A 15834-nucleotide genomic window follows, 5' to 3' on the forward strand; every position below is an offset into this window, starting at 1 on the left:
TTAATATTTGGCTTAATTCTGAAGATATCGAGAAAAATAGATTTTGAACCTCCAAAATTTTGGCCCTCTGGCGACTATCCGAAATTTCAAACGTCTCTAACTCGGTTATTCATTGACCGACGAGAAAAATTGAGATATTTTTGGATTCAGCGCGAAAATCTGCGTAAAATAAGCCCATGTAGCTCAAATTTCCGTAACAGATAAACGAAATATCGACCGAATTACATTTTCAGACGGTGATTTGAAGGTCATTTTCAAGACGCTGTTTCGGGGTAAAAACTGCATTTAGTATTACTAAATCATATATCGATCGAAAGAAGAGCTCGAGATCTATCAACTGGCCAAATCCCAGGTCGATAGAGCAAATAGTGTACGAGGGCCGATCAAAAAACGAAAAATTGAAAAATTTTCATCGATTGAGTCGCAAAATTTTTTTGCCCAAAAAATCAACCATTGAATTTTCCACTTTTGAGGACGTATTCTATAGTGGAATGAGACGAGAAAAACGCTGGTGAAAACCGTTTCAAAAAATCTCTTGTAGTTTCGGAAATATCGAGCTTTAAAAATTTTCCAACCCAAAATTCAATATCCGAAACCTTGATCGCTCATAACTCAGTTATTTTTAGACCGATCATAACGAATCTTACTTTTTTGGATTCTACGTGAAATTCTGCGTAAAATGAGCACCAATACTTCAATATTGTCGCATAGATAAGCGAAATATCGACCGTGTCTGAACTAGAGACCGAACGGCAGCTAACTTCCATACTGAAAAAAATAAAATTTCGAATTCGAACTGTGGAAGCTCTATTTCAAAGCTAAAAAATCGCGGGAAAAACGATTCCGAAAAGGGTTTCTTAATATTCGCTTTAATTCCGGAGATATCGAGAAAAATCAGTTTCGAACCTCCAAAATTTTGGCCCTCTGGCAACTACCCAATATTTCAAACGTCTCTAACTCGGTTATTTATTGACTGACGAGAAAAATAAAGATGTTTTTGGATTCAGCGCCAAATTCTGCGTAAAATGAGCTTATGTAGCTCCAACTTCCATAACAAATAAATGAAATATCGACCGAAATAGATTTTCAGAGGGTGTTTTTAGGGACATTTTCAAGGCGCTATTTCGGGGTGAAAACTGCGTTTAATATTATTGAATTATATATCGATCGAAAGAGGAGCTCGAGATCTATCAACTGGCCAAATCTCAGGTCGATAGAGCAAATAGTTTACGGGGGGCGATCAATAAACAAAAAAATTGAAAATTTTTCATCGATTGGGTCGCAAAATTTTTTTGCCCAAAAAATCAACCATCGAATTTTTGACTTTTGAGGACGTATTCTATAGTAGAATGAGCCGAGAAAAACGCTGGTAAAAACCGTTTCAAAAAATCTCTTGTAGTTTCGGAGATATCGAGCTTTGAAAATTTTCCAACTCAAAATTTAATATCCGAAACTTTGATCGTTCATAACTCAGTTATTTTTGGACCGATTTTAACAAATCTTACTTTTTTGGATTCTACGTAAAATTCTGCGTAAAATAAGTACCAATACTTCAATGTTGCCTCATAAACAAGCGAGATATCGACCGTGTCTGAATTAGAGACCGAAAAGCAGCTAATTGCCATCCGGAAATGACTAAAATTTCGAATTTGAGACTAATTTGCATCCGGCTGAGGCGCGTTTCTGATGCGACGTAGGTGGACTTGTTTAGCAATCGGTGTCAAATCAGGGAGACGCGCCGATAACTCCTTTTGTCCAGAAGCTGACACTAATTTGCATAGACGTGGTTGACTCAACATCTTTTGCAGGCGCCGATTCTGAATAACTCGTCCGCTAACGGAAAAATTACGGTCATTGACAAGGTGGTACATAATCGTGAGAGCTAATAACATTAAAAAAGTGCCGCAAGTACTTAGAAGAAGTGTCGAAAATTGTTCGAACGAAAGAGAGCGGATGTTTGTTGAGCGGCGGAGCGCGGAGAGATTTTTGCAAAAAATGGATTATTTTAATCGCGAGATTGGTTTTACTGACATTTAATGATGATGGAGAAGGTCAGGCTGCTATTCTTAAGTTCAAATTATGCATAGCGGCAATCAGATGTGTGAAAATTTATTTAATTATGTGCTTGTGTGACTTGGATTACAAGGCGAAGCTGATTCTGTTCAAAGTCAAAACAGAGAAGAATCTGATCCAAGAAATCACGCTTCGGCTTTCACCTTCTATAAAATTTCAGAGAAACGTCTATAAATTACATAGTAGATTGCTCTAGTCAATTGTACACTGTCATGGAGATGTTTTTTCCTGAATTAACGTCGAGAGCTGATGGGCTTGAGCAAATAGTGCATTGATTTATTTTAGATTCATGCCCACAATAGCGCAACGAATTTTAATACGTGACCAGGTCAATGATCCGTGCTTTTGCAATGGCACTGGACGTTTTTGTTATCTCTGATTAAATAGTAAAATGGTAAAAAAGTCCGGACAAAGACTTACCTTGCTCGCACTCATCGATGTCTTCGGAACAATCGATTCCCTTGTACCCTGAAGCACAACTGCAGGTGTACGATCCATTGATGGGACTTGTATCACATATGGCATCAGCATGGCAAGGATTGCTGGTACATGCGTCATCGAGATGGCAAAGTAGACCTGTAACAAACGCTCGTTTTTACCATTGGAAAATTTATGAGATCCATCGCACGTAAGGTACCATAAGTATAAATCTACAAAAGAGTGCCATAAATCTAATCAATCCATTAGATTCCTCAACATGAGCGCGCTTGTATAAAACTAATTCTGCCTTTGAAATTAATTTAAATTGCACCTTTCGGTACAAACAATAATTATGGCGGGTCAACGAGCCAATTACCTGTTTTTCCTGGTGTACATCGGCAGTAAAAACTCCCAACTCTATCAATGCAAGTGGCTCCGTTGAAACAAGCAGCTTCAGCACAATCATCGATGTTAACTGAACAATCAGCGCCCGTCCATCCATTAACACAGATACAAGAAAATCCTCCGACGCTGTTGGTACAAGTGGCACCATTTTGACATACAGAAGGCCGCAAGGAGCACTCGTCTACATCTTGGGTGCAGTATCGACCTGTGTAGGTTGGGGGGCATTGGCATGTGTATGAGTTCATGCCATCGATGCAAGTACCGCCGTTCCGACATTGATGGCCTGGACAATCGTCGATGTTTTCTTCACAGTTGGTCCCGCGGAAACCTGCAACAAACACGCATTTTTCATTTAATCACCACTTTCCCTGGCAGGGAGAAAAACGCACCACGAAACGCGAAACGGGTACAGAATGTGGAGAGATTTACTTAGGGAAAAAGCAGAAGAACGCGGAGAAAGTGCAACGAGGCTTCTGGGGTTTCAGATGAGTCAAATTTTCGTGGTAAAATGGAGAATTTGAACGAACCCAAAAAGAATTCGTTCGATTGGCTTGAATTGGGTTTATCAGTGAGGTTTTTATGACAAAAAACGCACAAAACAATTGGTTTGAAGTCTAGTGTGGTTATTGGATAAATTTCGCAGGTAATTAAGTGAGGTAAAATTAATTAGTTCGTTCGCTTTAAGTGCGAGCTCGAAGTTTGTTTAGCATTGCACGGCTTCGAACCGGAGGAAAAATTGAAGAATCTTATTAATAATAAACTTTGAAACAGGATTCTTATGGGCAAAAGAACGAGAAAAACGATGGTATAAACCCCATCTTCATATGTCTTTTAGTTTTAGAGTTATCGAGGTTTATACAAAAAGGAACTAAAATTTCACTATCCGCAACTTTAACTGTTTCTAATTCGGCTATTTGTCGACGTAAGTGAAAATATCGCCCAGTTTTGGAATTTGTGCGAAATTCTGCGTAAAATGAGCACCAATACTTTAATGGGTTAGTAAATAAGCGAGATATCGACCGAAAGGCAGCTAAATTCTACATTAAAAAATTGAAAATTTCGAATTCGAACTATTCTAGATCGATTCCTAAGCTAAAAAATCGCGGGTTTCTTAATATTTGGCTTAATTCCGGAGATATCGAGAAAAATCGTTTTCGAACCTCCAAAATTTTGGCCCTCTGGCGACTACCCAAAATTTCAAACGCCTCTAACTCGGTTATTAATTGACCGACAAGAAAAATAAGGGTATTTTTGGATTCAGCGAGAAAATCTGCGTAAAATGAGCCCATGTAGCTCAAATGTCCTTAACAAATAACCGAGATATCGACCGAAATAGATTTTCAAAGGGTGTTTTTAGGGTCATTTTCAAGACGCTGCTTCAGGGTGAAAACTACGTTTAGTATTATTGAATTATACAGCGATCCAAAAAGGAACTCGAGATCTATCAACTGGCCAAATCTCAGATCGATAAGTCAAGTAGTTTACGAGGAGCGATCGAAAATCGAAAAATTGAAAAATTTTCATCGATTGAGTCGCAATTTTTTTTGTCCAAAAAATCAACCATCGAATTTTCGACTTTTGAGGACGTATTCTATAGTAGAATGAGACGAGAAAAACGCTGGTGAAAACCGTTTCAAAAAATCTCTTGTAGTTTCGGAGATATCGAGCTTTGAAAATTTTTCAACCCAAAATTCAACATCCGAAACTTTGATTGCTCATTACTCAGTAAATTTTGGACTGATCATAACGACTTTTACTTTTTTAGATTCTACGTGAAATTCTGCGTAAAATGAGTACCAATACTTTAATGTTGCTGCATAAATAAGGAAGATATCGACGGTGTCCGAATTAGAGACCAAAAAGCAGCCAACTTCCATACTAAAATAAATAAAATTTCGAATTCGAACTATCGAAGATCGATTCTTAAGCTAAAAAATCGCGAGAAAAACGATTTCGAAAAGGGTTTCTTAATATTCGCCTTAATTCCAAAGATATCGAGCAAAATCATTTTCGAACCTCCAAAATTTTGGCCCTCTGGCGACTACCCAATATTTCAAACGCCTGTAACTCAGTTATTTCTTGACCGACAAGAAAAATAAAGATATTTTTGAATTCAGCGCAAAATTCTGCGTACAATGAGCCCATGTAGCTCAAATGTCCTTGACAAATAATCGAGATATCGACCGAAATAGATTTTCAAAGGGTGTTTTAAGGGTCATTTTCAAGACGCTGCTTCAGGGTGAAAACTACGTTTAGTATTATTAAATTATACAGCGATCGAAAGAGGAGCTCGAGATCTATCAACTGGCCAAATCTCAGATCGATGGACTAAGTAGTTTACGAGGAGCGATCGAAAAACAAAAAATTGAAAAATTTTCATCGATTGAGTCGCGAAATTTTTTTGCCCAAAAAATTGACCATCGAATTTTCGACTTTTGAGGGCGTATTCTAAAGTAAAATGAGCCGAAAAATCCGCTGGTAAAAACCGTTTCTCAAAATCTTTCCTAGTTTCGGAGAAATTGAGCTTTGAAAATTTTCCAACCCAAAATTCAATATCCGAAACTGTGATCGCTCATAACTCAGTTATTTTTAGACCGATTTTGACGAATCTTACTTTTTAGAATCCCCATGAAATTCTGCGTAAAATGAGTACCAATACTTTAGGGTTGCTCCATAAATAAGCGAGATATAGACCGAGCCTGAATTAGAGACGGAAAGGCAGCTACTTCTACATTAAAAAAATAAAAATTTCAAATTCGAACTATCGAAGATGGATTTCTATTGTAAATTGAATACTAATATTAATATTTGGCGGAGATATCGAGAAAAATCCTTTCCAGACCTTCAAAATTTTGAAGGTAAAACAAATTGGCTTTGAGTGCGAGCTCGGGGTTTGTTGAGCATTGCTTTGAACCGGACGAAAAATTAAACAATCCCATAAATAATAAACCCGGAAACTGTCCAACAAAACTGTCCCTCAATTAGCTCCAATAATCCGCCAATTGTTCCCACATAATCGTAGAAACTTCCTGTCTAAACTGTGGCTCTTTTTGCTCCACCTTTTCCATACAAAGAACCTTTCAAATAGCAAGTTGCTTTAAAAAAGTACCTCCTCGAGTTGTTGCAAATGCTTAGAAAAAGTGATCGGGGTCAAACGGTTACTCAATAACCGTATACGAAGCGTGCTATCCCCGGGTGGTTCCCGCACAATACAACATCACAACTCCGACATTCCTTCATTATTGATGGGTTCGAAGATTTTCATAATTCAACTGTACAAATTGGCGACTTTGGAGTCGAAAAAATGAACGCAGAGCGAAAAGTGTTGTCCATCTAGGTGAGTATCTTCATTTGAAAAACGTCCGGAAACCAGACCACAAAGAATATCTCTCGATAAGCGATAGCGAGAGAGAAAGAGAGCGTGGGCTGCAGATAGTAACCGTGGGAAAAGCGAATCGCTCCAGATACAGCGCAAAACGAAACTATGGCAAAACACCTCTTCAAACCATTACCATCTGACATACAGATTAGATGAGTTAATAGTCAATTTGAACTTGAGAGCCAAAAGGGACAGAGTCTCCGCCAAAACACAATTATACAGATATGTATTTTATTGTGCAGTCGAGGATAATAAAGAAGATGGCGGGGATATGAAGAAGTGGAAAACCTTCCCACAGTCGTGCTTCTTCACCTTGCGGCACTCGACGAACGCGCGCACCACAGCAGGAGCACTTGTTGCAATGACTGATGACAACCACGTGTTTTGATAGCTGCTGAAGAAAATCCTCTGATTACCACTCCAACAACCCAAGAAGAAAAAACGTGCAAGAGTTATAGTCGGCGCCGTTCAAATTTCCCGCCCCACACGTCGCCGTGACGCGCCAAATTCGAAATTAAACTCATTACCGAGTTAATTAATTTCAGCCAATTTATCACGGCAAACATTCCTCGATCGGTGCGCCTATAATTTTCTTGTCATAACCAGTTAACAAAACATGTTTTGCCATGATCCAGGAAGTCCAATCTTTTAATTCAATTTCAATTGAGCACACCACGACCAATTTATAACACCGCGCCGACCAGTCAATAAACTGCCGATACGGTCATTATCTGGTCACAGTTTCGTGGATACTGGCCAATTATTATAATTATTGGTTGGGTGAAATACTGCTGGCACCCAAAAGCGAAATTATGGAAATCGCTGGGCGAAACTGGGGCACTGGCAAAGGGTGGGTTTGCATGTAAACACTTTTAGAAAGTAGAGACGATTTTGAAGGAGCTCAAGCTAATAATTTGGGAATTTATTGTCTCTCTACTACGCAGTTTCTACAGGGTGAGCATTAGAAAGCCACAAAGATGAAGTCGTGAAGATTTTATCACCCGACCTGCAACGGGACAGTTCTTAAAAATGTCACATGCGATTTTTCCACTCCAAGTTTATATCGCAATAAACTAGAAAATTACAGTACTAGTTGTGATGGCCGCGGCGGATAACTAACTTAATCTACCTTAACAAAAACGTCAACCAATAAAATTTTATTACTGCTTGAATAATGAGTCTTACAACGTTTTAAGCCGAAGCATCGTTACAACAATTTTTAACCATAAAGGTTAAAAGAAAAATAAGAGTGAAATGCATTTCCAATAAATTTGCAGTTGGACAAAATTATTGTAATGTGTGGCTATAAAGTTTTACTGGTTTCAGATTGACAATTATTGCTCACACAGTCGTTATTTGAACAACCCTATATTGATTAACTAGATCGGAAAAACGATGGTAATAAACGCAACAGTTTCGGAGTTATCGAGGTTTATTCATACAAGAACTAAAAATTCTTCTTCTTCTGGCTCAGTTATTTGAGGACCGATCTTAACGACTCTTACATTTTTGGATTCTACGTGAAATTCTGCGTAAAATGAGCACCAATACGTTAAGATTGCTTCATAAACAAGCGATCGAGTCTGAATTAGAGACCGAAACTTCTACATTAAAAAAATAAAAATTTCGAATTCGATCTATCGAACATCGATTTCTAAGCTTAAAAAATCGCGAAAAAAACGATTCCGAATAGTTTCTTAATATTTGGCTTAATTCCGGAGAGATCGAGCAAAATCGTTATCGAACCTCCAAAATTTTGACCCTCTGGCGACTACCCGAAATTTCAAACCCCTCTAATTTGGTTACTTGTTAACCGACGAGAAAAATAAAGGTATTTTTTGATTCAGCGCGAAATTCTGCGTAAAATGAGTCCATGTAGCTCAAATTTCCTGAAGAAATTAACGAGATATCGACCAAATTACATTTTCAGGGGGTACTTTTAAGGTCATTTTCAAGACGCTGTTTCGGGGTGAAAACTGCGTTTAGTATTATTAAATCATACATCGATCGAAAGAGGAACTCGAGATCTATCAACTAGCCAAATCTCAGGTCAATAGAGCAAATAGTTTACGAGGGGCGATCGAAAAACAAAAAATTGAAAATTTTTCATCGATTGGGTCGCAAAATTTTTTTGCCCAAAAAATTGACCGTCGAATTTTCGACTTTTAAGGGCAAATTCGAAAGTAAAATGAGCCGAGAAAAACGCTGGTGAAAACCATTTCAAAAAATCTTTTGTAGTTTCGGAAATATCGACCTTTAAAAAATTTTCAACCTAAAATTCAATATCCGAAACTTTGATCGCTCATAACTCAGTTATTTTTGGGTCGATCTTAACGAGTCTTACTTTTTTAGATTCTACGTGAAATTCTGCGTAAAATAATTACCAATATTTTAGGATTACTCCACAAGTAAGCGAGATATCGATCGAAATCGAATTGAATTATTGAACGTTATAAGCTGAAACATCGTTACCACATTTTTTAACTATAAAGTTCTAAGAAAAAATGAGAATAAAATGCATTTCCAATTAATTTGCAGTTGCACAAAATGATTGTAACGTGTAGCTATAAACTTTTACTGGTTTCAGATAGACAATTACTGCCCATAAAGTCATTACATAAACATCCCTTTATTAATTAATTAGTCCAGTATTGGCTCGCGGCGATATCATTGGATAACCAAATACTTCTCACAACTCAACTGTGGTTTTATTCTCATAGAATTTCAATAGAAAGTGTTATAAAAACGAACCAATCTGTTTGAATTCCGACACGGAAACTTGCCCGAAAAAACCAATTAACTCTACATCTGACTCTTGCAGAAATCTTGTGTACCGAGAGATTATTCCATTTTTTCCTCGCCCATTAATTAAGCGACGAAGAAATGACTTACCGGTTGGGCAGTCACAGGTATATGTATGTTTGTCACGTTGTCGACACTGTCCACCATTCAGACATGGACTTGGATCGCATGGTATATATTCACTTTCGCAGTTTTGACCTGTGTAGCCTTCATCGCAGGTGCACCTAAAACAAGAATTCAATTAATTAGTCGCTGATGAGATGATGAGGAATCAAGAAATGTCAACCGTGGGAATGTTATAGAAATTTGTTGAAGAGTAATTGAGAGTCTGTCCACACCTCAATCAGCCAGTTTAAGCAGCTGTCAAAGTGAATAAGCTTAGACACACCTCTGCATGTTTGTACGAACTGAAATCGAATTTCTGACATTTTTTCTTTGGGTTTCTTTGCGTCGATTCCACCAAAAAATGTAAAATGTTAAATGACAAATCCCCGACGTCTTCCCAACATGATTACAGTAAAAAGCAGAAACATGGTTCGCTGGTCAAACCTGTTCGATGGTATCTCAAGAGGTATAATTGTCAAGCCAAACACAAAAGCTTAGGAACACTAAATAAGTACGACAAACATAGACCCGGGTCTACAAAAATGTAACGTCTCGGTGGTACCAACACCGAGTTCTCTTCAGATTGTCTTTTGTGCAGTGCAACGACCCCAAAATTCGCTCGGACCACACCAGTCCCATTCTGACCCCAAAGGTCATCTTGCCCCATCTAATAGTTCCGGTTCGGAGTTAAAACAACCGGTTGTCTGTAGTCGCGTTTTGGCCTCTCATCGCTCAATTGGGTCAATTTGGCTAAAAATCCAGCCAGGATTCATGGCGGCCGGACGAGTTCCAACTCAGCATTGTCGAAATAAAAAAGAATTCATCCTCGGGAGCGCCTCAAAAGCGGACGACGATCGCGATCACGACCAACAAATGATTTTAACCTCTGTGGCATTCAATTGTGGCTTGTACAAATCTTCTGCCAGATTGATTACGATCTATGTTCCATGTATGAGCAAATCTCTTGTTTTCTATATTTGTATGTAATATTGCAACGAGCGAAAGTCATTCATAACGGGTTTATTCAAAGAAATACACTAATAAAGATCCGGTTAAGTAAATAATCATACTCGAGGCTACTGGAAAAATTGTTATGAATTGGTACGACCTTCCCGGAGGATATATAGTGATCAATATACAATAGCCTGATTGTTTCTTGTTAATTAAACCCGTTATACACACATGCAAGCTTTTTTTTCCTGTCCTTGCCTTTCATTAGAGTACCACGCAATTACCCCAAACTTTTGGTACCACACAATATCGAATGTAACCCAATCACTGGAACCGCAGCGGTTCTCCTTCACGTTGCAAATTACGTCTCATTCATCAATCAAATTGTCAATTATGGGTACTACAAAATCCAACTTACGTGTAGCTGCCGTGTGTGTTGTGGCACTTGCCGTTGACGCAAGGCTTGTGGCGGCATTCGTCTTTGTCATCTTTGCAAGCGAGACCTGTGAATCCTGGGGCACATGTGCATTTGTAAGAGTCTCCTACTGAGGTGCATTCGGCGCCGTTTCTGCAGGGTTGGGAGGCGCAGTGGTCTTCCTTTTCGCAGTGTTTGCCTGGAAAATTAGAGATTTAAGATCTGTGAGGTTCAAAAATAGTTTATTTTGGAGACCACAAAATCGGTGAAATTGTACAAAAAAATTCAGTCAATGAAACAAATTTTAGAAATTTCTCGAAGCAACGAAAAATTTGACACGTTGTTATAAAAAAGCTGTAAGTTTGGTACTATTATCGCTGGAGCATCAACATTTCTTTAAGTTGGTACTCTTGACCTTCCCATTAACTGTGGGAAATCACTAAATTTTAAAGTCAAAAAGCCAAATTTTATTTTTTTTTTATTTTGGTGCCAACCGGAATTTTAGCAAATTTTTGATAAAACGCTGGACTTTTGGTAGTTTTAATAATAGAGCATTCAAATTTTGACAGTTTATCCTCTTCGGCTTTCTTATTAACTGTGCCAAATTACAAAATAATAGAGCTAACCAAACCCACTTTAAAAATTTTTGTTCTTCAGATCAACCAAAAATTTCTTCCAGTTTAAAAAAAAGGTGTAATTTTGGTACTTTTAACGCTAAAGCAATGAAATTTTTTGACGTTTGTAGTCTTGGCCTCTCCATTAACTGTGTGAAATCACTTAAATTTAAAGATGAAAACACAAATTTTAGGAATTTTTATTTTGATGCCAACCAAAATTTTACCAATTTTTTAATAAAACGCTGTAATTTTGGTAGTTTTCATGAAAGAGCATTGAAATTTTAAAAGTTTATCCTCTTCAGCTTTTTTATTAACTGCGCCGAATTACAAAATAATAGAGCCAACAAAACGAATTTTAGAAATTTTTATTTTTCAGATCTTTTTAAAAACAACTGAACTTTTTGTACTTTTAAAGCTTGAGCAATAAAATTTTTTGACGTTGGTAGTCTTAGCCTCTCCATTAACTGTGTAAAATCACTAAATTTTAAAGCCAAAAAGACAAATTTTAGGAATTTTTGATTTTGATGCCAACCAAAATTTCATCAATTTTTTAATAAAACGCTGTAATTTTGGTAATTTTATTGGTAGCGTAATAAATTTCTAGGAGTTTATTCTTTTCGGTTTTTTTATTAACTGTGCCAAATTTCAAAATAATAGAGCCAATGAAACAAATTTTAGAAATTTTTATTTTTCATATCAACCAAAAATTTCCTTCATTTAAAAAAAACTGTATTTATTGTACTTTTAACGCTAGGGCAATACAATTTTCAAACGTTGGTACTTTTGACCTTGCCATTAATCGTGTCAAACAACGAAATTTTAAAGCCAAAAGGCAAAATTTTAGAAATTTCTGTTTTAATACCAACCAAAATGTAACCATTTTTTTTATAAAACTGTAATTTTAATAATTTTAATAGTAGAGTTTTAAACTTTTGAGAGTTTTGCCTCTTCGGCTCTCATATTATGTGTGCTAAATTTCAAAATTATAGAGCCTAACAATTTTTTTTTTTAGAAATTTTCATCTTTCGAATGAATTTGACAGAAATTTTTAATAAACGCTGTAACCTTGAGAATTTTGATACTAGAACAATAAAATTTTGGGAAATTATCCTCTTCGCCTTTCTTATTAATTGTAGCAAATTACAAATTAATAGAGCCAATAAAACAAATTTTAGAATTTTTTTTTTCTTAGAGTCAACCAAAAACGATCCCTACTTTAAAAAAAAATAATTAAATAATGTATATAAAAAGTAAGTAAGTATTAAGTAAATAAAATAAATAAAGTAATTTTAGTACTTTTGACACTAAAGCAATAAAATTTTTAAAAGTTGGTACTCTTGACCTTCCCTTTAATTGTAAGAAACCACCAAATTCTAAAGCCGAAGAGACAAATTTTAGAAATTTCTGTTGCTGTCAAGCAAAATTTTTACAATTTTTTATAAAACGCTGTAATTTTAGTAATTTTAATGATGGAGCAATGAAATTTTAAAAGTTTACCCTTTTCGGCTATCTTATGAACTCTTCCAAATCTCAAAATTATAGAGCCTACCAATTTTTTTTTAGAAATTTTCATGTTTTAAATGGAGCAAAATTCAACAGTACTTTTTATAAAAGAAAGTTTTAAAAATAAGGATTTAAAATTTTTGAAATTCAATCTCTTTGCCTTTCTTCTGTGCCAAACTACGAAATTATAGACCCAAAGGAAAAAAAAATTGTACTCAAAACCGCCAGCGACGAAGATTCCTAAAGATTGAATTGTGGTAAGCAAGCACCAAAATAACAGCACCAAGACTTTTATAAACCAAACAAAAGCAATTAATAAACTAATTAAATTACAATATATCCGCCAAGTTTCTTTTTTCTCACGCTCGCCATTTTTAATGCATTAATTTATTTACCATCAAGATTTCTAACGAAGGCCAGAATGAACTAATTAAGAACAAAAATACTTGAAATAAATCCATGACTTTCTCACTCAATCAAACGACAATTATAAATCCAAGACATTCCATTTGTCTTCGAAGAACTCCCATCCCGATATTCAAATTAAAATTGCAGTCGTTCGATTACATCCTGTTGAACCAAAAATGACGGATGAGCTCAGTGTTAGTAGTCTAATATCATTAGATAAGACCACCCACGTATACCGAGTGTTTCATTAATCAATCACAACAACAAATATTTAAGAAAATCTCAAATTGAGCGAAGAAATCGGCCGCTAGAAATGTTCTTTGACACTACAGTTGTGCGCCCGAGGACATCGTCTTAAGCCTATAATTATTGTGTAGATTTGCCATCGTGGAATTGCGCCATTACAGCGAGCGTTATTTATGGAAAGTTCGGCCAAGTTTAGAAATTTCGGATAGATAACGAATTACATAAATTACGCTCAAATCCTGATAAAAAGACGTCGTGATTGAGTGCTTAAATCACAGTTTGTGGTCCCCAATTATAATTTCTGCGCGAATTTCTCCAAAGCAGGTGTTCAAATTAGTACAAAATTTTACCCGTATATCCTGGGGCACAAGAGCATTGGTACGCGTCTAAAGATGACAATAAAGAACACGTCCCTCCGTTCAAACATGGTCGACGATCACAGGAGTTCGCGATAGGTATTTCACACAACGACGCACTAAATCCCAGAGGACACCGACACGTAAAACTAGGGGAAACTCCGGGAGAAACGCGCACTAAACAGGAACCGCCGTTTTGGCAGCGGGGTCCCGGTCCGGTGTGGCAGGGGTTGAGGTGCTGACAGTACTCGCCCACGTACTTCGAGGTGCAGCTGAAACAAAAGAATTATTACAAATTGATGATTTATGATCAGCTGTATTTCTAGATATTATTCGGATGGTGATTAATGAAATGTTGGCGAGAAGAACTGATATGGAACTTATCTCGCCAAACCGGATTTGATTGGAGTTTTTTTCTTTTCAACGATTTCAGAGTTGGGAATAACAAGCATCACAACAATGTGGGTAACTCGATGATGGTATTTACACGGATACGCACTAAATGACTGAGAAAATCCGGAGAAAGAGAGCATTTCCTGTCGCGGAAAATCAGGAAAAATCTTCACGTTCCCTCGATCGTCTCATTAGGCTAAGGTTAAGTTATTGTGAGCATTTTTATACAAAGCCATTGCAATTTAGAGGCGTTACGACTAGTGATAATTGACAAAATTCTAGAACAAGAAAACTTACATTTTTTAGAATTTTTTCTTCGGATGTAAAAATTTCCAGATTTTTTGAACTAATTGTTGTTACGTTGTCAATTCTGATCGAAAGTGTGTAGAATGTAGAAGCATTCCAACTTCTGATTAGTTCAATAACTGTACTAAATTAAAAAATTCTAGGACAAAAAATAGAATTTTTGGATTTTTTTTTCTTCGGAACGATCTAAAAATTCCCACTTTTTTCAACTATTTGTTCTAACTTTGGCAATTTTGATGGAAAGTCTATAAAATTTAGAGACGTTACTACTTCAGACTAGTTTTATAATTGTGCGAAATTACAAAATTCGAAGACAAGAAATCGAATTTTTTTTAAATTTTTCTTCGGAACGAACTAAAATATTTCAGATTTTTTAGACTGAATGTTTCTAACTTTGGCAATTTTTATCCAAAATCAGTAAAATTTACAGACGTTACCACTTCCGATTAGTTTAATAACTATACAACATTGCAAAATTCCAAGACAAGTAATACATTTTTTAGAATTTTTTTCTTTGTGACCGTTTAAAAATTTTCAGATTTTTTCAACTAATTGTTGTAACTTTGCCAATTTAGATCCAAAATCAGTGGAATTTTAAAGCGATACGACTTCCAACTTAATAAAGTAAAATTTACAGACGTTACCACTTCCGATTAGTTTAATAACTATGCAAAATTGTAAAATTCTAGGACAAGAAATACAATTTTTAGAATTTTTTTCTTCGGAACTGTCAAAAAATTCTCAGATTTTTTCAACTAATTGTTGTAACTTTGCCAATTTTGATCCAAAATCAGTGGATTTTAGAGGCGATGCGGCTTCCGACAAGATTAATAACTATGCAAAAATTTAAAATTCTAGAAGAAGAAATACAATTTTTAGAATTTTTCTCTTCAGAAAGGTTAAAAATTTTCACATTATTTCAACTAATTGTAACTTTGGCAATTTTGATCGAAAGTGTGCAAAATTCAGACACGTTACTACTTCGGACTGTGCTAAATTACAAAATTCTAGGATAAAAAATAATGTTTTTAGAAATTTGTTCTTCGTAACGATCTAAAATTGGTTTTTTAAGTTTTTTTAATAAAATTTTATAACTTTGACCATTTATCCAAACCCAGTAGAATTTAAAGGCGTTACGACATCGGACTAGTTTAATAATTGTGCTAAATGACAAATATTTAGAACAAGAAATACATTTTTTAGAAATGTTTTCTTCGTAAAGATTTAAAAATGTTGAGATTTTTTCAAATAAATGTTATAACTTTTGTAATTTTGATCCAAAACTAGTGAAATTTAGAGGCGTTACGACTTCCGACTAGATTAATAACTATACTAAATGACAAAATTGTAGGATAAAAAATACAATTTTTAGAATTTTTTTCTTCGGAACGGTCTAAAAATTTCCACATTATTGCAACTAATTGTTGAAACTTTGGCAATTTTGATCGAAAGTCT

At 35.8% G+C, this 15834-nt stretch overlaps 1 protein-coding gene across 2 annotated transcripts in view; it reads right to left on the reverse strand.

Annotated features, from left to right (window-relative positions):
• N (neurogenic locus Notch protein) overlaps positions 1–15834 on the reverse strand; it is a 37487-nt gene that overhangs the window by 14108 nt on the left and 7545 nt on the right. For both annotated transcript variants that reach the window (XM_088034788.1, XM_088034787.1), the window contains exons 3-7: positions 13675–13952; positions 10554–10749; positions 9170–9303; positions 2870–3226; positions 2494–2649 (exon numbers count right to left, since the gene is read on the reverse strand). In XM_088034788.1, coding sequence (XP_087890914.1) covers positions 2494–2649; positions 2870–3226; positions 9170–9303; positions 10554–10749; positions 13675–13952 — 1121 coding nt within the window. The remainder of the gene's footprint in view (positions 1–2493; positions 2650–2869; positions 3227–9169; positions 9304–10553; positions 10750–13674; positions 13953–15834) is intronic.

This window comes from Gnatocerus cornutus, chromosome 4 (genome assembly GCF_029298725.1).
Source record: "Gnatocerus cornutus isolate USDA-ARS CGAHR chromosome 4, icGnaCorn1.1, whole genome shotgun sequence".
NCBI classification, from domain to species: domain Eukaryota; kingdom Metazoa; phylum Arthropoda; class Insecta; order Coleoptera; family Tenebrionidae; genus Gnatocerus; species Gnatocerus cornutus.